The 26,187-nt window shown below is 37.4% G+C and overlaps 4 protein-coding genes and 1 long non-coding RNA gene across 8 annotated transcripts; 2 read left to right on the top strand and 3 right to left on the bottom strand.

The window, feature by feature from the left end:
* Nucleotides 1-72: 72 nt before the first annotated feature.
* On the bottom strand, nt 73-7,047 carry LOC135625097 (ABC transporter G family member 7-like). 2 transcript variants are annotated; one of them, XM_065129425.1, is made up of 11 exons: nt 6,737-7,047; nt 6,211-6,401; nt 5,927-6,077; nt 5,261-5,393; nt 4,315-4,516; nt 3,552-3,828; nt 2,996-3,127; nt 1,817-2,037; nt 1,283-1,495; nt 1,051-1,135; nt 73-487 (listed from the first exon to the last, which is right to left on the bottom strand). In XM_065129425.1, exons 1-11 carry the CDS (start codon nt 6,974-6,976, stop codon nt 320-322), a joined length of 2,013 nt encoding a protein of 670 aa, XP_064985497.1. In that variant the 5' UTR covers nt 6,977-7,047; the 3' UTR covers nt 73-319. The 2 variants fall into 2 exon arrangements, 1 of the variants encoding a protein (XP_064985497.1); XR_010491902.1 differs by having other exon boundaries at nt 368-487; nt 1,206-1,495.
* A 537-nt stretch (nt 7,048-7,584) lies between these two features.
* On the top strand, nt 7,585-10,552 carry LOC135625096 (beta-glucuronosyltransferase GlcAT14A-like). Of its 2 annotated transcripts, none has more exons than XM_065129424.1 (4): nt 7,585-8,372; nt 9,492-9,540; nt 9,620-9,735; nt 9,797-10,552. In XM_065129424.1, exons 1-4 carry the CDS (start codon nt 7,874-7,876, stop codon nt 10,336-10,338), a joined length of 1,206 nt encoding a protein of 401 aa, XP_064985496.1. In that variant the 5' UTR covers nt 7,585-7,873; the 3' UTR covers nt 10,339-10,552. The 2 variants fall into 2 exon arrangements, with proteins under 2 accessions (XP_064985496.1, XP_064985495.1); XM_065129423.1 differs by having other exon boundaries at nt 9,461-9,536.
* An 875-nt stretch (nt 10,553-11,427) lies between these two features.
* On the top strand, nt 11,428-11,960 carry LOC135625837 (uncharacterized). The gene is made up of 2 exons (XR_010492165.1): nt 11,428-11,520; nt 11,643-11,960. It is a non-coding gene; the product is annotated as an uncharacterized LOC135625837 (long non-coding RNA).
* A 300-nt stretch (nt 11,961-12,260) lies between these two features.
* On the bottom strand, nt 12,261-14,247 carry LOC135624145 (uncharacterized). The gene is made up of 3 exons (XM_065127547.1): nt 14,117-14,247; nt 13,944-14,023; nt 12,261-13,337 (listed from the first exon to the last, which is right to left on the bottom strand). The coding sequence occupies exons 1-3, from the start codon at nt 14,167-14,169 to the stop codon at nt 12,547-12,549; spliced, it is 924 nt and encodes a 307-aa protein (XP_064983619.1). The 5' UTR covers nt 14,170-14,247; the 3' UTR covers nt 12,261-12,546.
* A 516-nt stretch (nt 14,248-14,763) lies between these two features.
* LOC135625095 (uncharacterized) lies at nt 14,764-26,071 on the bottom strand. 2 transcript variants are annotated; one of them, XM_065129421.1, is made up of 13 exons: nt 25,541-26,071; nt 23,812-23,894; nt 21,826-21,883; nt 21,165-21,224; nt 20,420-20,549; nt 18,981-19,207; nt 17,830-17,922; nt 17,685-17,756; nt 17,112-17,144; nt 15,938-16,078; nt 15,519-15,575; nt 15,147-15,233; nt 14,764-15,060 (listed from the first exon to the last, which is right to left on the bottom strand). In XM_065129421.1, exons 1-13 carry the CDS (start codon nt 25,634-25,636, stop codon nt 15,022-15,024), a joined length of 1,176 nt encoding a protein of 391 aa, XP_064985493.1. In that variant the 5' UTR covers nt 25,637-26,071; the 3' UTR covers nt 14,764-15,021. The 2 variants fall into 2 exon arrangements, with proteins under 2 accessions (XP_064985493.1, XP_064985494.1); XM_065129422.1 differs by lacking the exon at nt 15,938-16,078.
* Between the last annotated feature and the right edge of the window lie 116 nt (nt 26,072-26,187).

Genomic DNA, 26,187 nt, shown 5'->3' with positions numbered 1-26,187 from the left:
CATATTCGTGGTTTTAGTTGGACTGTCTGCACCATGCAGAATAGATGCGGATGTAGGTAAAAGAATCAGTACTTGATGTGGAAATATTGACTCTCACTTGCTTCCACATGCATTTTCTTAAAGAACTTGATACAACAATTACTACCCATGCCAGATTCTGAAGTCAGGCAAGAAAAAAGAAAAGCCTATTGCTCACAGAGAGTTTCAGAGTTTCTGATACTAGGGGAATTCAGCAGGAAAAGAATTTGGTAGAACCAAATCCACTAACATTAGACCAAGTTGTAAGTACTTGTTGCGATTCCTGATCGCACTGACCTATCTATACCTGTTGTTGATGCGACGAATCAGACGACACAAGCTGTTGATATTTTGGTTTGTTCTTCTTAAGCAGAAAGTAAGTGGTCCAGTACCAGAACATCAGTATTCTGGCCTGCGCAACAATGGTATCCCTCACTCGACTGCCTCCAAAGGAAAGCCTCTCCAAAGCCTGCCATGCCATAGAACAGAAGGTATTAATTGAAATCCTCAGAACAGTCACCATGCAAAAAATAAATACTAGTATGTTCAATGGACATCATTTTAAAGATGAGCCATTTTACGCTATTAGTAACTCGGACGCTGAGCACTTGACATTTGTCTTCTATTTCTATCTAACAAGTGATCATAGATATGCTGCACCAGGGATACACACATTGCATCCAGTTAATATGGGCTATTAGTGATGCTGCAACCTAAACCGATCATCTTAGTTGAGAAAATGATAATGTCTTGATTCCCAATACTGAATTAATGGAAAATAGCATGTCTGAGATGAAAATGCAACTAAAAGATAATGCTCAAACTTACAGATCAAAGCAATATCCTCTGAGAACACTAAAATGCTGCACCAGTTTTCTATAATTATATGATTTATTAAAATCTATATTCATTTACTTGGCAAGTCTATCAGTATATTGACTTCATCTTTTTGTTTTTCCTTTCTACAGGTTAATTCTGCCTTTTTCCTGGAGATGATGTTATGTGATAGATACTTTCCAATTCCCCTCATACCTGTTCTCCAGTTTGGATATCATACGAATGTTGTTGCTCAAATTGAAGGCCACTGAATTCGTTAATGCAAAGCCCCTGGAAGGCCCTGAGAATGGAAAAACGAATATGGTTGTCACTAACCGATCCAATTCATGATGTCACAGAATAATTAGTACCATCTTATCAGAGGAAAGAAAAAAAAGTGTCTTGCGTCACCAATGGTCTGATGAATAGTGTCACAGAATAGGCATACCATCTTATCAGAGAGACTCGAGGGATCCAACGGAAGACCAGAGGTGTATTCTCAGCATTAACATAATAACCACCAAAAACAATGAACACAGTCATCAGGGATGGGCCCACAGCCATTGCTGCTTCAGTTGAAGGAACCATAGCCCCAACTGTCAGACCCATTGCAGAAGCAGCAAAGGACTCCATCGTCACAATGCCACAAAACCTTGCAAACCTGCTTCAAGAGTTGTGTCAGGTATACACAAAAACAACTAATACTATATTAAAACTGTGACACTCTTATGAAATGACTATGGCCTTGGTTTGTCGAAGCGAGATAAGCTGCATACTATAAATTGCTAGCATGATACATGGATGAAGTAAATGAGGAAAAATGGTTAGTAATTTGCTACTGTGAGAATCAACAAAAAACAATAGCATATGCTTGCCACTTGGAAAATAGAACCTAATGTGTGCATGTAGATATCAACCACACATGAAAAAACACTACTGTATAATTACAATAATATACAAGGAATAAACATCTAAAACTGACCTGGTAAGAGTAGGATGGAGACGAGCCATTGGATATAAAATTGTTCCAAACATCAAGGGGAATGCTGCTCCTATTGGGATTTCAGCTAGCAATTTGGACAAAAGATAAGGACCCAATGCATAGGAATCTTTGGCACGTTCTCGATCAACAATGGCACGCTCCTTTGGAAATACACCTACTGTTTTAGTTAGAGCTGCCATTGCTGTGTTGATTGCAGCCACCTTTAGCCAACAAAAACAAAGATCCGAATCAACTACGTGTTTAATTATACTAGCACTCTTGTTTTTTTAATATAATCATCAAGACAGAAACTCCAATGATGCACATTGCAAGTACTTTCTGGCAGTAATAGGTCATGTGTGCACAACTGAGTTTGGAATGCAAAACTACTTGAAAAATCCTGCCATGGAGAGAGAACACACGTGCACACCTCTATTTTGAAAATGAAATTTACACAAGCAAATAATGGAAGAAAAAAAATTATATTTATCTAGTGCTCGTTATCTTGGTGAATGTGACTTCATTATGATTGATCTACCATTATGATTGATATATGTTCATAAATATCCCAATATGGGAAGAAAACAAAGATTTCTATGTGCCAAGAAGTTTAACCTTCTCAAAAGAAAATTAGCTGGCATTTAAGAACATCCACATTTCAAGCATTCAAATGCCTTTTAGACATTTTCTCAACAGCAGCATGATAATGAAACCCTTGCATTGTGCAAGGAAAGATATCTTGCAGATGATATTTACTCTGTTTTCACCAAACACTTCATATGATATACTCCCATCGATTAATCACAGAAGCTCACATTTCATTTGCCAAAAAATATTTTAGAGGCCCCATATTTTAGGAGTTTGCAACGTGGATCTAGGAGTTCTTCATTCCAGTTCTGTCCCATATGCTGAAGATACCCCATAGAAAACTCAACCCCCTTTGTTTTTAGTACACATGAAAAGCATATGTGCAGCTTTAGTTAATTCAGACAATAAAAGGTTTACACATCTCAGTTCCACATGCTAAACAAATAAAGAATTATAGTTAATAACACAAGAATCAATTAAGAGATTGCAAGCCACCAAGCATGAATGTCAACCAGATCTAATCAGTTAAATAGCTAGTTTGCAAACAATTAAATGCACTAAAGACACGAGAAAACAGAGGGTGATGCATACTTGAAGAAGTCCCATCCTATCTTGTATTGATGTTTGAGTTCTTCCCATTCGCCAAAAAACAGATCCAAATATGATAGCTGATGCAATTGACATTCTTGCCCTAACTTTGTTTGTTGGACCATCACGAGAAGCCTGAGCACAATAACAACCTCTGAATATTTTCAAAGCAAATATGAACAGTGACTATCAACACAGTGATTAATGATAATTTTCCTATTTAAAAGGAAAGAGTTATAAAAATTCTCTGGTCTCTTCACCCATATGGCGGGTCAATAAATTAAGAGCCAAATGACATAGAATATGATAGTGTCAGTGAGATGTCATCTTGTTTTACATTAGCTAAAATATATTCAAGTTAATATCAGCTGGACATGGGATTTTTGGGAATTTTTCAAGATTATGGACCCAACACTCTGAATCTCCTGATGTCACACTATTGACAAGATATAAAATTTTCATTAAAATTAAGGACATCTAAGCAGCAGAACACCTCTCTCCAACCCTTTGTTTAAAGCCCGACAAAAGGAATTAAGAGAAAAGGTAATAGATGACAAACCTGCATCCATGCTCGCTTAAGGAGCAACCGGAACTGCCTCCACCAACCATTTCTCCTCTTTACCATGGTTTTCTTGCCAAATTTTGCGGAAACCTTGGAGTCATCCAACTGCATAATTGGAATTGTGCACTGAATCATGAAACTGCTTTTTGAGAAAGCTTCAATCAGATCATCAATTCTTTGCTGAGATGAATGCACACTTTCAGCTGAACTATAATCAACTGAAATCAGATCAGCCAGAAATTCAGCAGGGTTCACATGATCAGGACATTGGTACCTGCCAAAGAGGCATCAGGTAACTCAAGAATCGCAATAACTTGACAAGTCAGTATAGCAAGAAACTAGACATCAGTGTAAAAGAATCCCACTGGTATCAGTCACCAAAAAGTTTCTGATACAAACAATAAACCATTCCATGGCTGTTTTACTCTTGACACAATGATAGTTTGTTATTTGCATTGGCATGCTACATATTCCAGTCCATCATTCTGTTCCACCATACCTCCAATTTTGTGTATCTCAAGTTAATAGAAAATGGGAATTCTATTAACTTGAAACTTGCATCGATAGTTTGTTAACATTTTGTTCTATTATGATTCTGTTCTACTATATTCTGTTAATAGAATATGGGAATTCTATTATTATTTTGTTCCACTATTGACACTGATAATTTGTTATTTGCATTGAAGGGTAACATGAAACTTCAAAAAACATAATCAACTTCTAAGAATAGCATATACGAGCCAGATAACTGAGTAATAACCCGAATTTAGCAAAGTATGTCAATGGTTCATCCTTCGCAGGACCCATGTATACAAGTGCCCCCTCTGATAACAACACAATGTCATCGAATTTGCTATAAACCGAGCCTCTTGGTTGGTGTATTGAGCAAATAACAGTATGGCCATCCTCTGCAAGCTGTCGAAGTGTTTCCATAACCTTCTCTGCCTGGAATGCATCAAGACCTGCATGTAACACAGACCACTCACTATCAACATGTATAAGAATCAAGTCATAGTAAAACAATAATCTCTATCATTCATCTTAAAAAATCTGTTTCTTTTCTTTTTAAACAAAATTTCTCTCCGACAATATAATAGTGCTCACCTTTCCCCAATCCAATTAAGGACAGAATCTGTATTTGTTAATTAAATTTGCTTAAAATTATAGGTGAGGAATAATTAAAAATTATACACTTCTTAAAGCAGAGTGGTCACTTCGTGGTCTACCGCCTACTCAAAAAGTACTTCTTTCTTGATCTACTGTCCAAAGTAGTAAATGTATATGACCAGCTATTATGTTACACAGTATAGTGAGCTATTCAGAAAAATGCATGTGGCCAGTTAATATGATTATTTCATTTTAAACAAATTGTTCCTTCAACAGTTAAGTGCATCTTCCCTTCTCCCAAGTCCAGTTAAAATGCAGTATCTGTCCTCCTGAAAACTATATCAATGAATTTGTCTGAATTAGAAGGTATGAATGCAGTAAAATATGTAGTATACTCTTTAAAGTAGTTGTTAGTTTCATTGTCTACTTTCTAATCAAAAGAGTTTTTCTTAATCAACCACAAAATCAAATGTTTGCAGTGGTATATGTGTATGTGGCTGACAGCTGACTATTATATCACATGTAGTGAACATTCAAGAAAAGAACAATTCCGATTAAATTGGAAATAGAAATAACATATGATGATATGACAATGATACCAGTTGTTGGTTCATCTGCAAATATGACAGATGGACTAGCAATCAGTTCGCAAGCAAGTGCAAGGCGCTTCTTTTCACCACCACTGATTCCACGGACTTTGGCATCACCAACGATAGAATCAGCACAATTGACCTTTTTTAGCAAAATGTTATATCACCAACAGGGAGAAAGCAAATAAGTATAATGTATAAATTGCAGTCATCAAATGGAAAAAAAAAGAGAGAGAGAGAGAGAGAGCAAAAAAGTTAGGTACCAATTGTCGGTAGAAATATCTATCCTATGCATGTTACATGTGATAATTACCGTTAACCTTTGGATGAAAAAAAAATTCAAAACATAAGTTGGACTAACTAGTTAGACTAGATGAACTTTTAAATGAAAGGGAAAATAAATCTTATGTATAGGTGTTGCTATGTGCATTTGCAGACGTAGCATAGACAACAAAACTGGGGAACTTTTTAGATTATTCTTTGGGGAAGAGTTCACCAGAGAAAAGATTGGCATGAGTAGATTAATTGCCACTTGCTTAGTCTGTAATTTACCCTTGACTCTTTTCTGTCTCGATTTCAAGCTTCATTTGATGTGGAGTTTACTGAAAATACTGCTATCAAAACTCTTATTGGTATCATACTTCCATTTTAGTATAGTCATCTTTGGATGCTTACCAAGCCCAATCGGAACAAGAGGCTGCTGACATACTTATCCTTCTTCTCTGCTAACCATGTCTGAGGAAGCTGAAGTTCAGCAGCCAGTAACAGGGTTTCTCGTACTGTAAGTTGTGAGAAGAAAAGGTCCTCCTGCCTCAAATAGGCAACCCTGCAATATAAAGATCCTAATTGGTGAAAAAACATGACCAATTCACTCTCAAGAGTGGCAATGCAGTACGGTGGCGGTGGCACGCTAACAATCCTTGAAAAACCTAGATCAAACAATGTCCGAACCGACTTACTTATAACCTTCGCTTGGCATTGGCAATCCGTTAATATCCAAGTGTCCCGATAAGTGCAACCGGGGAGAAGCCATGAGCTGCCCTGCCAGTACATTAAGCAAAGTGGTCTTCCCCGAACCTGACGGGCCCATGATCGCAAGCAATCTTCCGGGTTTCGCCTCCCCACACACATTTGATAGCAGAAACCTTGTCTGGTAACAAAAAGAAGATGAAAACACAGAAAAAAAATGTACATGATTCGAACCAACATACATTTAGCAAACAATTCGATTCTTTCCAAATGCTTTTCAAATTGATTGCCCAGCATACACTGATGCAACTATATTCGATCATTTCAGAACCTAAGGAATTAAATCCAAAGCTTTAAATGCTGAGTTCACCTAACAAAGGGACAGACGCAAACAAGTGGGGGTCGTCAAGCGCCTCTCCAGAAGCATATAGCAGGGAGAGAAGCGGCTGCTAGCATACGCACACGTGTGATAAGATAAGGGTACGGGGAAGGTTTCCACGGTCCATATATGCTTACCCGTCTGCCACGCTTATCGGAGAGAGTGCAGGTGATGCCGCTCCACCGGATGGTGACCGGAAGGACCTCGGCGGAGACCGGAGCCTCCTCGTCGCCGGCCGGCTGCTGCCCCTCGTCATCCTCCTCCTCCCCTGGCAGCGGGAGGGCGGGTCCGACACCGGATATAGCCCGGAAGAAGAAGGCCGCCGCCAGCGCCGCGAGTATGCGGCCCAGCCCCCTGCCATCGAATCCTACCACCATCTCTTCTTTTCCTTACCCTCTGCTCTCACTTCCCTGTGCGTTCGGAATCGAGGGAGAGGACAGGCATCGAGCTGCTGGTCCACACAAATGCCGAAGGATAGCTAATCGCAGGCGACAGCTTTGGGCCGTCGCAGGGTCAGTCCAATTTTTGTTTCTGGGCCGGGCCACAATGTTTGTAATATTCATATTTATTTATACCTCTATATTTTACTTTAGCGACTTTGATTGACAATGAGTTGACTGCTCAAATAACATTAACGCCCTTATAGTCCGTGCAGTAAGATATTTCCACGGTTGGTGTGCCGACCCACCAACTCGCGTGAATTGCACGTGCAAGATAATAATCCATAGCCAGCATTAACTTGCTATCCTAATCTAATTTGGTGAAGCACGAATTCACAAAGAAATCACAAGTTGCCAATTAACCTTATCATCTATTCAATTAATTTTTTTTCATTTAGTAAACTGTAATAATAATTGTTATTATTATTTTTATTTCTAAAGAGTAAAAAATTATGACGACAACTAAAATATTCCAAAATAATTGATGCCATACTTTAAATAGGCAATGCAATAAGCCCATTCACTAAGCATACGCAGCTCTGAAAGAAGAGCATTTAAATAGCATTCCATGGTCGCAAGCAGCACATAAGGAACCGCTTCGGGAATCGGTTTCCCCCGTTGCCTCTTTAATCGTTGGGTCGGAGGAGCTCTCTTTCCGTTCCTGTCTTCCTTTCTTCTCTCCGTCCGTCCGCCTCGAGATCGACTCGTCTACCGCAGACCCTAATCCCGTGGTTCTGAGATCGAGCAAAGCCGTGATACTAGCTTAGGTGCGGTGCCCCCTCGATCCCCGGCGTCGAGCCTAACCGTAGCCCTAAGCTCCATGAGCCTCGGGTCATGGCGGGCGGGAGATGGCTCTTCCCCCTCGTCTCCGTCTCCTTCGTCGCAGTCCTCCTCGTCCTCTCCGCCATCTCCGGCTTCATCGCCTCCTCAGCCTTCTTCGCTGGCCAGCCGGACGCCGCCGATGTTCACCGCGGCGCAGCCCACCCGCCGGCCTTCGCGTACTACATATCCGGCGGTCGCGGCGACGCCTCTCGGATGATCCGCCTCCTCCTCGCCGTGTACCACCCCAGGAACCGCTACCTTCTCCACATTTCTGCCGATGCCCCTAACTCGGAGCGCGCGGATCTGGCGATCCGGGTCCGGCTCTTGATGCCCGCCGTAAGAGCGTTCGAGAACGTGGACGTGGTGGGCAAGGCCAGCGCCATGACCCCGATGGGGTCGTCCGAGCTGGCTGCGAGGTTGCATGCTGCGTCGGTGCTCCTCCGCCTCGATGGTAGCTGGGATTGGTTTGTGACCTTGAATGCAGCGGATTATCCGCTGGTCACGCAAGACGGTATGTGATCCTGTTTCATTAAGATTTTTCTTTTGGATCTTAGTGGTAATTAGTGTTCCGTCTTGGGGTAAAGAAAATGGGAAAAAGGATATTTTCTGAATTTTAAGCAATAAGAAATTAAGAAGCTTTTCCTCATTAAACCAAATATGGATTGGGAGGGTTGGGATTTTTTTTTTACCCTTAAATATGTTAAAAATTATTGTTTTGTTGTTTCGATTTGTTCTTGTTGGTTCTTGCACTAGAGTGATAACAAAGGCCGATTGTGACCGTTCCAGATTTGCTATGTCTACCTGAAATTAGCATGAAATATATGCTTCTTTTAACTTTTAACTGGAGAAGTATTGCCTGTAAGTCCTATCTGAAACACTGGAACTCTTGTTTCTCTCACTTTGATATGCCACCGGAACATCAATTTGAAGACATGGAAGCACGTTTTTTTTTTTTTGTGAAGATAACCTGTGCCTGCACTTTGTAAACCAATCTAAACATTTGTCCCATGTGGATTTGGATATACCGTAATTATTAAATGGTTTAGATCAGATTGGGAGCAAACATTATGGTGCTCTAACATAAGTAATCATGCTCTCTTTTAGTGCCTGCCTTCACCGAAGCTTTGTTGGAAAATGAAGTAGTTTCTGATCTAGGAACAGAAGATTTCCTTTGCCAAAGAAAGAACCTATTATTTTGCTTTAACAGATGTACAAATATGCACAGAGATAAATTAATGGGTTGTTTTATTGTCTCATGGTATTTTAATAAACTAAACATGTTGAAGACTTGATAAGTTGTAAAAGGCCAAAAATCATGCAGGGGTTCATGCTCATCTTATTCATATTTTTCGTACTAAAAATCAATAGGGAATTTTGCTCATATTTTGTTTGTTTATATGGTTGATCATCCTCATCTTGTTTTCTTGACTTGAATCCCTTAGTTGTTAATTGTTTCCGAGTATTCTTTTCTTTTGAATTGTATTTTGAAAGATGTGAAATATTTTGGTGTTGTAGAGAGTATAAAAAGCTCTACAATGTTTTTAACTCTCCCCCGAGGGACTTTTAACTTATTAAATATTTGTCTTGTCTTTGTTTCAGATATGATTCATGTTTTCTCGTCTGTGCCTAGGGACTTTAACTTTGTGGATCATACCAGTGACCTTGGATGGAAAGAGTGGGTACATGCCATTTAAGTTTCATGATTTGTGAGATTTGTTTCTTCAGCTCCTCTGAAGTTCTCCTATTGTGTCCTTGCAGATATCAAAGGGTGCAGCCTATTATAGTCGATGCAGGCATCTATTTGGCAAATAGGAAACAATTCTTCCAAGCTTCACAGAAGCGGGACACTCCTGAGTCCTTCAAATTCTTCACAGGTAAAGAATCTTTTGTTTGTGTTTTAGATGATAAAGCCCATTCTTATTTAGCCACGTGCAGGTTCGCCATGGGTTATTCTGAGCAGATCTTTCATAGAGTACAGTGTTTTAGGTTGGGACAATCTTCCCCGAACATTACTTTTGTACTTCACGAATGTAATACTGTCCCAGGAAGGCTATTTCCATTCAGTCATGTGCAATTCCCCTGATTTCCAGAACACAACCATAAACAGCAACCTGAGGTACATGGTGTGGGATAATCCTCCAAAGATGGAGCCTCATTTCCTGAACATGACAGATTTTGAGAGGATGATGGAAAGTGGAATGCCTTTTGCAAGGCAGTTCCATCAGGATGACCCAGTGCTCAACAAAATCGATGACAAGGTACTCGGACGTCGGCACCATCAGGCTGTTCCTGGGGCTTGGTGCTCTGGGCGCAAGAGATGGTGGACAGATCCATGTTCCCATTGTAGCAATGCCAACATCATGAGACCTGGTCCACAAGCTGAGAAGTTTGGTCGGGTGATGAAGGATCTTTTAGACAAATGGAAGTCCGATTCAAGGTCATGCAAAAGCCCCGAGAATGCCACGATTAGTTCCTAGAACCTCAGTGGCGTGCCATCCAGCCATTTCCCCACGCTGGGAACTAGCATTGGTAGGATGGATTTTGATACGGAGGTGGTGGGTGGTTCATTGTTTTGATGTTCGTCTGGCTTTAAATTTTCCTGTATATTATTCAACTAGCTACGGCGATACAATGCATTTTAGAGGCCAGCATGTCATCAAAACCCAATAATATAACTTCTTTCTTTTAATACATTTAGTCTCATGAGTTGTATACGTGTATGGTTTGGTGTGTGACTCTGGAATCCTTTGCCTTGTATTGCATTTTGTGTAATTAGTCAAAACAATTGCATGGATGTGGAAGTGTGGACTTGAGATGAGCCACCCTCGGAGAAAGAAAGCACTGTGGAAAGTTGTGATTCCGAGAGGCTCTTCAAAACACAATTTCTCGTGTGCAAATTCTACGATTACTGTAAGCAATAATAAGATGTCAAGCCATTGGATGAAGTCATTGTTGATCTCGAGTGTGCGAACTCAAAAAGGATTCCAAAGTTAAATGATTGTGTACCGAAGGAACATGTGAATAAGTTAAGTTGATGAACGCGACCTTACATATGCGATAAGATCAAGTCTCTTATTCCATAAAATTAGGAATCAGATCAGAATTAAACTGAGAGAATCTATTATATGTATACTGAAATATGTTTTTTTGTGTTGTTTATACCTTTCTTTTTTTTTACTTTTTGTTTATTGTAATCAGATTATTTCTTTAAGTGTCATTAAGTTCATTAGTACTAAAACAAAGATAATACCACAGTTTAATTATAATGTCATAATCATGATATATATAATAACACATTAATCATAAATATAAATATATATGATTAAAGTAAGTGATTATGTGTAATAAATAAGGCCCATCGCGGTTTTAATTCTTTTCACCGGAGGTGAGACTAAGAAGTCGAAATTCGAAGGATTTAGACGTCAAAAAATATTTTTTGAGCATTTGTATCAACTGTTGTGTATGCGGTAACCTCACATTCGATGGTCACACTATCTATTATCAGGAAGATCGTGACGGATTTAAATGGCACAACGCATAGCTTTTCGTCTTTGAAAATGGAAATGGGCGAATAGAGATGGTTCTGGCGAGTATCGTCTGCGATCCCCGCCCGCGCCTTTGCTCGATCCGATTCTTACACGATCATCCTTGGGTTATTGGTGAGTATTATTATTATTCTCTGCGATTTCTCCTCTGCTCGATTTGATTCTCGTAAGTTCATCCTCGGCTTTGGTATCTTCTTGGAAGAATCGAGTAGTTCCTTTTCGCATTTTCTTCGTAGTGTCAAGCTGCGTCCACGGGATGCGTGTTCTTCTTGGATGATCCGGCGGTAAATGGGCTTGGTGATGGTTTTCCTTTCGATTCATTTCCATCTCACGGCAATTTCTGTTCTCTTGCGGTTGGAATTCGAACACACAATTAAGTCATCGATTGCAATAAGTGCTTATGTAATGTGAATTTGAAGATCAAATCCGATCTACCCTTTCCACAACACATGGTCACAGAGACTACAAAATTGTAATGACACCACCCACCATGGAAACATTTCAAATAATTGCTGTAGAGATACTTCAAAGACAAAGACATTGATTTTTTTTTTTGTCTTTTGATGATCCTAGTTCCATATTTTATACTAATTAATGCATGAAATTTTAAGTTTGGTAGAAAAAAAGGATAAGAACAGATGACACATCTCCACAGAGCCAACTGTGTTAGGAAGACTAGCAGAAAGAATTGGCAAAGAAGTAGGAAAACTGTTGATTGTTTCTCAGGACTTTTTAAGTAACTTGATCCTTGATGAAATCTTAAATAAGTGCTCAGGACTTGAGCATCATTCCAATACATTAATTAATACCTTGTGGTATTAAGAGATACAATAGTTAGAAGAAAACACACACCATAGGAAATAATCCTACTTCATATCCCACTTCACTTCACATCAATAGGGTTTAATAGAAATAAAAGTAACAGGAGATCATTCGATCAACCATTAATGCACATATGTTTGTCCATTGAAATTTTACATGGCATTCTACACTGACATGTTGCCAAAGAAAGGAGAAAGACTTGTAAAAGTGTTAGCCTTCTCAATTCATGCATATAGTGTTCTTTCCTCTCATGAGCAGAAATCATGCCTGAAAGTTCCCTCCACTCCTTGATCAAAATAAATAGAGAATTACCTCCTGTTAACGTCTTTCGTTTTTCCTCCTCCTCGCTTGAGCTTTTTGCCACTTCTTTCGAGGGACAAATTTGCTTTTTGGCTTTAGTTTCAACTCGGGCGAAAATTTGAAATTTGGATCTCTCATGCGTGCTTGTATATCCTTGAAGAATTGCATATTTAGCTTCTTAGGCCCGCCTTCTCGAAGCTCTGCATACTCTGGCCCTGAAACAATGTTTTCGAAAGCTCCAATCAGGATATCGATGTCACTCATCACCTCCCAGACATTTATGTACCGCCCATCTGGCCCTTTCTTTAACTTCTTCAGTGCATTTTCCACAGCAAGCTTTCTCGCTTGCTTTCCCGGGGACAACTCTGGGGGTTCCTTTTCGGCTTTCAACAGCTCCGAAATGGTCCTGTACTTGGGTGTCTCCTCAAACTCAAACAATTTGTCTATGTGTTTATCACTACGTTCATTCGCGTGTGACTCAGTAGGAATATCATCATCGTCGTCATCCTCACTGCCACTCCACAGGGCAACCTCTTCGTCACTTTCCGAACACAAACTTCTCAGCTCATCGCTCTCATCACCATCGATGAGGTCCGAGTTCTCCTTTGCCTGCTTCCTTATCTTCTTAATTGCCCTTTCCAAATTTCTGCTGTCCTTCTCGTTATCTTTTTCATCATCCTCGCTCGCAGTCCATAAACAGTCATCCTCATCCATCTCTTCTGCCCAAGCTTTTCTGAATTCTTCATTGCCAGGCCTTCTATTACCGAACAAGTTATAATGTGTTCGCTCACGAGCGTAGGATCGTGATACTGGAGAACCAATAAGAATAAGGCTTAATAAAAACACAAAATAACACATACAAGGAATGACATCTCACAGTGTGCTACGTTCTCAACGAGTGAAATTTCCTCTAAAATAACATTGAGCTTGAAGCAGTTACCACTTTCAAGAGAACTAATTTCACATAAACAAGCAGTAGAAAACTGAAAAGAAGTCGGTAAACTCTTCTTGATCATGACTGCGTCGATAGCTAAACCAAGTAAACATATTGGAATCCCCCGGTTTCGAATTCCAAACCACTACTACTGTTGTTCAGTTCATTCAACTTTTATAAGATTGCAGTCTGAGATGAGGCGAAACCAATCATCGATATCTCATAAAGTTTGACGATCCTTTTTTTCTCTCGAAGGATTTATATTCCATACATTTGCTGTCGTCACTCTGTGTGGAGGACACAGAGGCATATCATCAAACACAAAGTTGTCATTGGGTAGAAACGAATGATGCCAAAAAGACTTCCAACTTTTTTAGGTTTAAGCCAATCAAAAGGTAGTTTCTTGGAATAGGAAGCATCGATCATCGCACGTAAAACTCCGATCATAAATGCTTCATGGCAACAAGAGGAGAGAACGGACCTTGTAGGATAGGATTAAGATGTCCTGCACCGGTTCTTCCGCCACGGTGCACGCTTGCTAGACCGGGCGAAAATTCAGGCCTGGAATCGAGACCCAAAGAAAGCGAGTTAAGGAAAGACGACTAGACGACCGTAAGCAGGGCAAAAAGGAAAGGAACCGGAAGCAGCGGTAACCTATGCGACAATGGAAATCGAACGAAACGCAGACGAGCCAACAGCCGCGCCATCACAGTTTCTGAAGGGGGAGGTACGATACATATTGTCTCTCGTGCCCTGCCACGCGGATGGTTTTAAGAATGGCGGTGCACATTATTTTAAGAATATATATATATATATATATATATATCACCAAAGCTCAACAGAGAATGGAATGGGCTGCTGACCCAACAACGTATGGAGCCGCTTAGAGGTCATTGGAATAGAGTTTCCGAGTCCGAGGTGCCTTCCCATCTCTCAAGAGTCGGTTGGCATTGGAACGGAAGAAAGCGGCTGTCACATTTCATTAGTTTGTTGTTCGCATTAAGAAAAAAAAAAAAGATTAATGATGAACCAAGCAGACTTCCCTCTTCGCTAGCAAAACATCAACTTCTTGATTCAATCACATGAAAAGAGACCGGCAGTTCATTGTGATTTGGAAGCATGACTTTTTTTATCTGAAAAGAAATACAAACGATCTTCAACGACCTTCTTGATCTGAAAGTTTGTTACATCACAAAGACCTGTTTACCTAAGTTAAATGCGATTGCCGTGAAACCACATTGTAGAACACCAGAGAAACCATGGTGGATGCTAAATCCGAAATGGACAAAACAACGTTCCCCTCACTGAACAAAATATTTTAGAATATGGAATTCATATGGGACAACAATCTTTTTCAGAAGTTGGCAGTTAACAATACTGGTGGTGGTAAGCCAGAATTTTGAGATGGCTGCCATATGGGACAACAACCTTTGCAAGCGCCCACCTTAAGTCAAACACCATTGCTAATATAACATGTCCAAAACAAACCATGGAGAAGAAATCCGTAAGTTAACACCACAACTGGATCCGCCACTTAATTTTACTGGGAAGCTTGGAGGTTAATTCACTTCTTCAGAAGGTACAATTACTGGAGAGAACTGCAAATGACAGCACAGACAGATCAACTTCCAGAGCTTTGAAGAGAAAGCTAAATCATGTTTAGTTAGTAATTAACAATATCAACCTCATCCCCTTCGTTGCAGATAACTTCCATCACATCTGCAAAATCCCACCCAAGTGCAGTCTCCAGCAGTCTCTTTAGTTTTCTCGTCTGCAAATAGCATTACCAGTTAACATGTTAATGAAGGTCTTTAGATAAAAGGAAAAGAAGAAGACCCAAAAAAAATCTCATAATCCATGCCCACTGTCATTCATAAAAAGCACATAGAAAACAAATACCCTACACTGTCATTCACAAAAAGCACTGAACTTTGGTTTGCCCTAATATACCAAGTGATACACAATCTATATATAAGAATTAGAAAAGCAGTAATTTTCAAGAATAAAGATTACAGGATGCTGAATGAAAATTTTAAAAAGGTTTTAACATTCAAACCCATAACAGCAGGTCACCATCAACAACCGGGGACTCCAGCACCAATGGGAAGAAATCCTGAAAAATTCAAACATGATCAATAACTATGACACTGACCATTAATACTTAAAAATCGCTCACTAAAAGAACTAAACCAATTTAGACAAACCTTTTTATGAAATTCCATCTGGAAAAAGTTCAACTAGAAAAAAAAACAAAAGCAAGATGACTAATGCTAAAATACAAAAACAACACACTTTGACAAGAATCTTGATCGATCATTAATCTCATTCTAAGGCTCACATTTGCTTATCACACGCCAAGTAGTTCTTGATTTATTGGCAAAACAGTGATCTAGACCACACGTTAATAGGGGCATGAAAGCTAAGGGTATTACACTAATAATGCCCATACATAGTTAACCAAATGATAGAGATTACCTTGCACAAACGGAACAAAAAGATGTCCTTTGAAAACCACACATCATCCAAGAAAAGGGATATTCCTTTGCCTGAATCATTCCCATGATTTTTTTTTTTATGAAAGCCATGCTTGAGTTGGGAGTAGAGGACTCTGATAAACTGCATGCGGTGCTATTGCAATCAGATATATGAGGAAAAAAAGGGAAATTCTTCGCTGCTAGTAATTACAAGCAACACATTATTGAAAAGAAACTCGTGTCCATATCACAGAAAAGTATACTGTTACCAAAGCTAAAGCTTGAATAAGAGTTTTTGCAACTATATGATGAACTAGAGTCAACACAAATCCTAGTTGATACTCCTTTGGCTATGTTACATATATATCCTCATCCATAATGAGGATATATCTGATTTCATAGTAAGGCTCTCCAGATGTTCCTTTTTTATTCTACCATCAGACAAGAAAGACATGCTGACAACTCAATATACAGGACACAGGACAAGCACCAGGAAGCATGGGCAAAATATCATTCTCATGTGACAGAAGAAGTTCCAATTTATAATTTTTTAATAATCAATAAAACTTTAAAATATATTAAAAAGCACATTTATGTACCTTTTAAAGAGATATTTCAATGTCAATTGCATGTAGACCTTACAATAACACATTTATCTTTCGATAGGTAAGGAGTCATATCCTTAGTTAAGAGTATTTTAAATTTTATTAACAGTTTCTATTAAAATATTTTTAGATTTTCATATACTTCTCATACCACTAATCGTAATCATTTCATTTCTTCTTACTACCGCATCTATAAGTCTTCTTATATCATTTTAAACGAAGTTCTCTTATTTTATTTTTATCGAAATGAATGAAAATATTTTTTTTCCTATCTTTACTAGTAAATTGAACAATATAAACTTTTTATAGCTGTCCAACTGCTGCTCAAGACTCATGTAGACCTTTAGTCCTAGTAATTAGATATTTAGGACTGCAGCCAAAATAGTACTACAATCATAGACCATAGACTTAATCCAAATTCTCCAACCGAAGATACCTGTGAATACTGTTATGCAATATGAAGGAAATAACTTACTATTTCATCTTTTGTTTCAAAATAGTGTTCTTAGATTGTCATTCAGGAGTAGATATTTTAAATACAGTTAATTGACCAATGTCTGTTGAAATTACCTTGGAGAATAGCTGAGTCCTTGTCCGAAGTGGCTGCAAGAAAGAGACAAGAATATCAAAGTCATATCACCGTTTAAGCATAATTCCACTCAAGCAACACAATTACATCACATGCAAGACAAACAAAATTGTTACTGCAAAAAAAAAAAAACATCTGTTATCTCATCCAAGGTTTGTAATACCGCCAAACAGAGATGGTGCATGCCATAACTACCCAGTATAAGGTCAGTGCCTCCCGGTACAAGAAGGTACACGATCTGTTTTTTTTTTTTAAGTATTTTTAAGCTTTTTTTGAAACTCAATACATAACGGCACACTGGCACTCAGTACACTGGTAGAGGACCAGCACAGTACCAGTCATTTTTTTGAACAAAGATCAAAACAGGTGAGTCATTTAAAGGCAGGAAAAAGGATAGGCAGTCAAACAAAGATCTAAACAGAATCATAAAATCATAAAAGCAAAGCAAAATTATTTAAGCTCCTTTCTTTTATGAAAAGTAACAAAAGAATCATTTAAGCAAGCAAGAGCTGTTTGTGTCTGTTTAACTAATACATGAATATTGCAGAACTCACAGCTTCTGTACAGCTTAAAAGAAGGCTAATTAATGATTTCCACTGTAGAAAGGCTTCAAGTGACTGCCCCATCTGCAAGATCCACAATTAATGAAAATACAAGGGCTATAAATTTACCAGGAAACACATGCCACCAGACACATACCATAAATGCAACAAAAGCAAATTGTAGTTCCCCCAAAAGTGAATCTTCTTCGCCTCCATAGTCTTTCATCAAGATTGCTTCCAGTAATTTTGTCTGAAGGAAAATGTATCTCATTAGTCAATGCATAAAAACTCTTTAGTAATGTGACCCTTTTAGTACACAATCTAAATTAAAAATGTCATTAGTAAGCCTTTAACCCAGCCAGATAACATTCAAATAAACTTTAATATCTAAGGAACAACTCCATGGGTTGTAGGAAGGATTTAAGTCCACAAAATCAAAGAAATTAAAGTAGCAAATAAGCCACCAGAAGATAGATTAAATTATAAACATAAACTGCTGTATGGCTTCTTAACAGGCAAATATTGTATCACATTGAAGTGTCATACACAAATGCCATTGTTTCTGAACCATTGGTGTAATAAAATATAAGTTTGAGCAAAATTAGAATCATGGTGTTTACACACTAAATAGATATCATCATATTGTGCAACACTCCTAAATATTAGCACTATTTTGATACCAAAACAACTAAAATGCAACCCATCTATACACTCTCAATTTCCTAATTTTGTGCTGATACAAAGTTTAAATCAATAAGTTCATGTTGGAAAGCTTTATCACGAAAGTTATTGAATGTTAACCAATGTCCCACTTTCTATCAGACATTTCAATTTAAACTTTCTTTTTAAACCGATTCAACAGAGAAAATGTTTTAGCTTTATGCCGGTAATTTAACTTTGACCCGTTATTTTTCTTGAAGATACAAAATGGCAAGGATCCAATGATCTACAGTATCAAGGTATCTATTTTGGTTTGAACACAAACGGACAAGCTCACATTCCTAGGACAATCATGGATTAAAATATTGGAAGTTCCAAAGAAAACCTTGCATAGAAGTATCATTTTGAACTGAATAAAGAAAATCCATTTACAAAAAAAACACAAACACAAGAATCTTGACATTACACACTGAGTTCAGCAACCCTAAGCAAAATTACATTTTCTCTTTTCACCAAATTCTTGCCAAACAATCCAATTATGACATTTGTTTTTCGCTTATTCAGGTAGATATAAAGATCTATAAGGCCCAGTATGCAATATATTAATCCTTCTACTTTACCAAATGGGGTAAATGCAAAGATAATTACTTTGTCAAGGTTAATTGCTGTAAGTTCCTCTCCAGAAATGCCCTTATGCTTAACAGCATGGGGAATTGATGTGTAATAGCATCCACGCCTGTGAGATCCCTCTGCTTCAGAGTTTGAAAACTTACTGTCCTTTAGCTGTTCCATCAGACGTCTCTCCATAACAGAAATAGGAACCCTGTCGATCAGTCCAGACTCGTAGGCTATCATAATATCTCCACCAATGGGCTCTGTTAATTCATCCATTCAATATGTAAAATATCTGGATATCAAGGTTATCCAAGAAAAACATTGAAGCAATCTTGCAGTGACAAAAGGCACAAATAATTCAGGGAATAACCAAAAGCCTAATAAAAAATAACAAAACAAAGAAGAGAGATAGAATACAACAGAATGCAAAGGGAATAACAAATGTAAGAACTTGAATGCACAGCAACTCAGAAACAACTTTCTGAAAGGATATCTTTCCTTTTGTGTGAAAATTGAACATTCAAATAATGTTATCACCTAGCAAGCCTCTTTTGTTTGATAACAATACATAAATCATGAAGGTAATTATCAACTCTCTTCCAGTTTGTCCAATTACAGCAATTCCACTGAAGAAGTATAAAGAGTAGAGAATGGGATAAAGATCCCTGAATCCTTCTTAAAAGACCATATGGCACAATAACATCAAATAATTAAAAATCTTTAGCTACAATCAAGGTAGAGGTCAGAGATAAAATTGACCGATGAGTTACAACCAACTAGGACAATGACAAGTGAAAGAAAATCCTACCAACGCAAATGCACCATACAAAGACCAAAGAAGGTAACGTGCCTTTCACAGAAAATAGAATAGAGTGCCACTTATTGGAAGTTCAGGATTGGTAAATAGACTAAATAATAGTTTTCACCCTAAGTATCACAAGCAGTAGATAGATGCATCAAAGAAGATCACATCCATGAGCTACCCAGACTTGTACAGGAAATCTATACTTAAAGAATAAAACTCAAGATGAGTTATAAGACCAATAAACTAAAAACATCTAGCATGTCAAAAAACTATAAGCATATTTGATATCTCCAACATCTGCCTAAATTCCATAGAACATAGTCTTTCATGGTGCAAAAATTTTAAACGCAATGGTACATGGCTTCCATTAATATAAAAATTCTTCTTTGCACAAAATTTAATTTTGATATGGATGTGAAACCTAGTAGTTTATTTTCTGTGCAAAGAAATGAAGGTTGGCACAAAGAAAGTTTTTGTAAAAGAGATTGCAAATGATATGTCACCTTGTAACATATTAGACAATACCAACAAAAATAAGAAAACTATACATGATTCATGAGGATTTAAATAAAAGAATTATAAACAAACTCATTCCAACCTAATTATCCACAATTAAAGCCAATAAAACAACAGCATCCACAGCTAATATACAGTTTGTAAAACTTACCAATTCTCTCAATAATGTTCTGTGTAATGTAATTAGAAAGCTGCTTCCACTCTCCATGCCTGTCTAAAGCATAAGGCCCAAGGTGGGGATCGAATTCCAGACGTCTCACTGCTTCAGAGTACCTGCCTTCCTAAATAGAAGTCAAATTATAAGTGACAACTATCAAATTTCATTGTAAATACACTAATTCTACCATTGCATAAGAATGAAGAGTTTGACTTGGTAAAAGCTGCTTATCAATCCAAAATTTCAGTAAGTTCACATTGTTGGTCTTTGCAAAACAGTAATATGTTGACAAATATTTCCTGCCACAACAGATTATCACAGATATGTTCCAAATCAACTTGGCAAAAGATCTGAATGAATCCATGGCAACAAACTTCAGTAAGTTCAAATTGTTGGGACTACACAAAATACTAGTACATAAACCAGCTTCCTGCTAACAGATATTATGCAAGACATGTTCCAAACTTCAGACATCTAACTGTTACAACACACTGAACTATCAAATTACTGCAGCATCAGAATGGACAGAACAGCATATATGTTCAACATAAGCAAAGACAGAATTACCATACCTCACAAACACACATTTTAAAATTTCAGTCTTAAGTACACCACATTTTAGATAATACAAGCAAATTCACCTATATAATACTTTTAATTAGTTATAAAACTCCAATCAATTAAGTGATATCTAAATTTTTGTAACTATCATATAAGACTTGTGATCATAAATGGCTACCTCATCTTCTGAAACTTTAATCAGCCGTTCCTCCTGATGATGCCACTTGCGCACAACTACCTGTCCGAAGCATAATAAGAACTTATAAATCCTATAAAGCACAAAAGCTATACTTCTAAAACAATTCAATAATTGATAGAACCACATGATTTAAATGCTATCTATATCGCTTTTTCCATTTAAAAAATATTACTTGCCACAATGATAACCAAGGTTGTAATTTGGTTTCTCAAAGTCAACAATGTTATTCTTGTGTATGCATATAAATTACAGCATGCATACACACAAACAAGATATGTAACAAGTTAAGAGTCCTTGTGTGTCTGATACATGCTGCAGGAATGCAGTGAGAGATCCAAAATGGTAACCTTGAAAAATGAATTTCACGTTATGGGACTGTCATGTGCTACAAGTATCAAAATGTGAACACAATATTTTATCCAAAAAAACATTTTGATATTCTTGATCTGGTAAGAAAAGTGGCACATTCGAGAAAAAAACTCCAAAAAGCAATAAAAAATTCACTAAATATCACCCTTGGTGAAAGATCTCAAATTCTAGATTCATACCTACGAGTTCACAAAGATATCTATGTATGATTTTGCAAAGTCATATCAACAGATACCAATCAAACATAAAGAAATATTACATAGATGAATACCTCAGCAGGATGGGTCGTAAGGAAGAAGCCAACTGTCGGTGAAAATTCATTCCCCTCTCTGAATCAATCACAGTAAAGACAGTAAGACACCTAGCTTAAGTATCAGTTGAATCAAAATACTATGGCTTAACCTATACAGTTGCCAAAACTACAACAACAACACAGATACAAGAATTAAGCTATAATGACAAACAATCTTTCCATGCCAACTGGCATGTCGAATTGTGTGAATACAAAAGTCGACCAACTTTTGCCTATTTTGGCTGGCACAGTGGAAAGAACCAGCACAGCACAGTTGGAACAACATATCAACATGCTTCTGTATCATGAAATAACAATCTCTAGGAATAAACATTACATGAGCTTTCACAGAAAGTCAAGTATGTTACACCAAGCTTAATGAAGGTTCAACCAAGAGCTCAGTGAGGGGTAATCTCAATTCGTAATCACAGAACTATGAATGACTGATCCAGACACTATACCGAATTGGATCCAAAACAGTCTGACCCTAGTCAAATCAATTTAACCTCTTAAACACATTATTTAAGTCTTTGAAGTATCGAATCCATATAGAAACCCTGCCTGCCTTATGCCTCCATGGTTTTGTCATGGCAGATGTGGAAATGTGTGAACCAGGAGAAGAGGAGACCAAAGAAAAGGTTGTAGGTTGGAGAGGAACAGAAGGCAAATATTTTTTACATTGTTGCAATGTCGTTCAAATTGTTTCTGTTTTATGGTACTGCCAACATGATGATTTGTCATCCACGCGAGTTGTATAGTTTTTTGTTTTAGTACTCCTTTCATGTGAAGAACTACCTAAGGACTAGGACAAGACACACAACCTAAGGTTTGCCATCTTGTAAGACCAAAAAACTCATATTATTCTAATTGCTGGAATACACCAAAAATAGAATGTCCAAATGTGATTTGGCAAACTGCAAGATCAGAATGGATGTCTAATATTACAAAGACTATCCTCAAGAAAAGAGCAGTGGCAAGTGGCAACCAGCGCTGTTATGTCTCACCTCAACCGAAGGCAGTTATAAGATGCCAAAGAAAGGGCTTTCAATGTTCTAGATTCCGAAACCTGCATGTATGCATACATGGAAGAAGAGCCTTTGTTATTGATATAATGCTTGTATTATATGATTTAAGGTCAATGGTCACGTATAATTGCACTCACAATGATACTATTGTTTCAATTCAAAATTAATTTGATTTTAAATAAAAATTTCCCCTGTTTCCCACGGCACTGCACTGCCATGATCTTAATTGGTCTGTTAGTGCTTCATCTCTTTGTTCTCAGACAATCAGAGACTTCAACTAATCACCAAACATCTAAAAACCTTACATAGAGAAACTTGGTATTTCTAACACTATGAATACAAGCCAGTAGACTGAATGTCCAGTGTTTCAACAATAATAGAACCGTATAGCAAGTTTAACCATGTGGCACTCAGTAATTATTGCAACAATTGCAATCCAAAATTTTTCCAGTCTCTCACCCATTAAGATTTACAGAATTACTACATGTATTATTCACTTGAATCCACTATTTGTTTTAATTTATCCTTAAAAGACCATCTCATCAGTCCTTAGGCATTAACAACTTCAAAAAATAGCAATATAACTTGCCATCAGAATGAGCTGTTATAATATTTGAAATTTTGAAATATGAAAATATATTAAGGCAACTCCCTGATTCCAGACATTGAGGTATAGTTGTCCTTTTGTTTGGATTTTGGAATCAGCTAAAGCAACAAGACAACATATAATTGCAAAATTCTTGTAAATATTTCTTAGGTAGGTTATGCTGATTGTTGATACTATGTCGTATATCAACCAAATTAACAAACTCGAATTCAACATACAGTGAGAAAAGTTATTCCATATTATTATCATTATAGTTGCACATTGCAAAGAACTTCCATATCAAGTTAATCATATATACATAAAAGAAGATGATGTTAGAAGATCACATCTTACTTGCTTGAGGGACTATAGTAAATGAAGTGTGTGCCCGGTGGGATCATCTTCATACCCTTAAACATCGGCCCCACAGAAAACATCTGGAAGAAATTACATCAAAGCTTAAAGATAGTTATGTCGACACAACAACAATATGCTGTAATGATCCAACTATTTGTGAGCAATGAATCTTTTTCTGCCATAGAATTCTATACAAGACAATACCCTTAGTTAGGCCAATAGCATTCAAATTGTTTTGTATAGTTTCTACTTTCTAACAATTCTTTTGAAATATCCTTCTATCTCTTCTAACCTTGTTTAATCACAACATCTATATGTCTTTTTAAAACATATTCTTAATAATCTTATTCTTCCTAATGTTATCATTTATTTAGCTATACCTAATTGTTTATGAATGAAATGAAGATTTTTGTTATCTATATTTCCAAGTAACTTCATACATTCACTTCAACTCATTTCAACTAATATTTTTTTGTACATATTTTTAATAAATTGTCCAATACTCAGATCCACTGAGTATTGTTGATCAAACAATTGTTTTATATTTTTTTTCTAATCTAAGAGCATATGATGATCATACAAAAGTAACAAAACTCCAAATTCTCTTCTCCATTATATATATACACGTATATATACATATATATGCATATACATATATACATACATACATATGTATATATATATGTGTGTATATATATACACACACACACACAGGCTAAATTTGTCATGCATTTTGATGTCACATTTTAGTTGCATTAGTACTAATTATTGTTGTTGGCATGTTTATGATATTAGACATCCGTCAAATTTGATAAATTTCCACATTAGCCATGAAATCTGTATATGAAATTGCTTCACAAATAACTTTGCCACCTATGGCCTGGTTAAATTTCAAGTTTTGCAAAGACACCAAAATAAAATTTCCAATTGTTGACACAGACATCAATGAACAAGTATTTTGCATTTAAAAGGTTAGTAAAACTCATGATGAATTAAATTTAGGATCTTGGTTGACATAGACAATTATAAAGTGTTTATTTTGTATAAAAAAGAATGGTTTGGACTCATTAGAATCTTAATTAATGATCTAAAACCTATTATGGTTGGATTTAATTTTTTTTCTTAAATTTTAATGATTACTATTATTATTTAGTGGCTAAAAATATCCGTGAGAAATTTTTTATTTGATTTCATTATTGATTTTCTTAGAATAAAGGTAGGAATCTGAGTGCTACAAGTAAATGCAAACAAATAAAATAGATGCACTCGTTGTGTATAAATGTTAATTTTAAATAACACAAAATTGATCTTATTGGGCCAATCATCCCACACGTAACGTACAAGCAGATAGAAACTTCTTTCATGCCTTTGAGATATGTGTGCTAAACCCCCAACAAGTGGAGATTACATCACAACAAAAGGGCAACAGACCACATGGTAAAATACTCGGATTTCTTGTTAACATAAATCATTATACAATGCAGTTTACGGCTAAAGTTTATTCGCAAGACGCGGGTATCAGTGCTTTCCATGACTCCAGAAACCCTAAAGGCTATCTTATTTCTTCTCGTCATGAAGTTTATGCGAATATGCATATCCAGGCATCGAAAGGAAAGAAGCTTCTTGGAAGAAAAGAGAAAGAGATCTTTCAAGGGTTCGTGAAATAAAGAAACGTAAAGGAGGAATTGGTAGAAAGAAATGAGAATAGGGAACTGGAAGAGGAGACCTGGGTGTCGATGCCGAAGAGAGTGAACTGAGGGACGTCGAGGAGAAGAAGTGTTGCCCCTTTCTTCACGAGATCGAGAGCGGCTTCTTGATCCATCTCAAGCACCAGGCCGGAGAACGCCGCTTGGAGAAGGCGAGGAGTAGAACGACCACTCGGTTGGGGTCGACGCTCGACCACGATCGGCGGTTGTTCTCGGAGGTTCAAGAATCAAGAATCAAGATGTCTGATCAGGTGTCGCGCACGTGAAACAGAGAGGACGTTCTCTTCCCTTCCCTTCTTTTTTTTTTTTTCTTTTTTCTTTTACCTTAAAACCCTTACTTTAATTTAACAAAAATGCCCCAAATCCTTCTACGAGTCCTTCTCGGCACACGACCGTCGGCTGCTCGGACCACGAGTCGCACCACCTGTCACCAGGGTTAGGACAACGTTGCTTTAAGATTCGTAATTCATGATTTCCATGTCCGAGGTTTGTTTGCATTGGGGAGTTCCACCTTCGAGGGAGAAGCCGATGTGAACCTGCCAGAGTGGGGATTGATTACTCACGAGCACCAGGAAAATGGACCTGTTAAAATGGGGATTACTCATCATTTGTCAACAAATTAGAAGTAAAAAAAAATGCAGCATCACAAGCAAGCAAGCTTCTCTTA

The sequence above is a fragment of the Musa acuminata genome, chromosome BXJ2-10 (genome assembly GCF_036884655.1).
Source record: "Musa acuminata AAA Group cultivar baxijiao chromosome BXJ2-10, Cavendish_Baxijiao_AAA, whole genome shotgun sequence".
NCBI classification, from domain to species: Eukaryota; Viridiplantae; Streptophyta; class Magnoliopsida; order Zingiberales; family Musaceae; genus Musa; species Musa acuminata.
The sequence above is the reverse complement of the archived record's forward strand: the minus strand, read 5'-3'. Positions and strand labels throughout refer to the sequence as shown.

Coding starts and splice junctions, on each gene's coding strand:
- LOC135625097 (XM_065129425.1), bottom strand. CDS start 6,976: ATGGTGGTAGGATTCGATGGCAGGGGGCTGGGCCGCATACTCGCGGCG. Junction 6,402..6,736: donor CCGATAAGCGTGGCAGACGG/GTAAGCATATAT, acceptor TTTTGTTACCAG/ACAAGGTTTCTGCTATCAAA. Junction 2,038..2,995: donor ATAGGATGGGACTTCTTCAA/GTATGCATCACC, acceptor TGTTGGCTAAAG/GTGGCTGCAATCAACACAGC.
- LOC135625096 (XM_065129423.1), top strand. CDS start 7,874: ATGGCGGGCGGGAGATGGCTCTTCCCCCTCGTCTCCGTCTCCTTCGTC. Junction 8,373..9,460: donor TCCGCTGGTCACGCAAGACG/GTATGTGATCCT, acceptor TCTTTGTTTCAG/ATATGATTCATGTTTTCTCG. Junction 9,537..9,619: donor AGTGACCTTGGATGGAAAGA/GTGGGTACATGC, acceptor GTGTCCTTGCAG/ATATCAAAGGGTGCAGCCTA.
- LOC135624145 (XM_065127547.1), bottom strand. CDS start 14,169: ATGGCGCGGCTGTTGGCTCGTCTGCGTTTCGTTCGATTTCCATTGTCG. Junction 14,024..14,116: donor CGATTTCCATTGTCGCATAG/GTTACCGCTGCT, acceptor TCTCGATTCCAG/GCCTGAATTTTCGCCCGGTC. Junction 13,338..13,943: donor TCTTAATCCTATCCTACAAG/GTCCGTTCTCTC, acceptor TTGGTTCTCCAG/TATCACGATCCTACGCTCGT.
- LOC135625095 (XM_065129421.1), bottom strand. CDS start 25,636: ATGGATCAAGAAGCCGCTCTCGATCTCGTGAAGAAAGGGGCAACACTT. Junction 17,145..17,684: donor TTTTAAGCTGTACAGAAGCT/GTGAGTTCTGCA, acceptor TCTTTCTTGCAG/CCACTTCGGACAAGGACTCA. Junction 15,061..15,146: donor TCTGCAACGAAGGGGATGAG/GTTGATATTGTT, acceptor TGTCATTTGCAG/TTCTCTCCAGTAATTGTACC.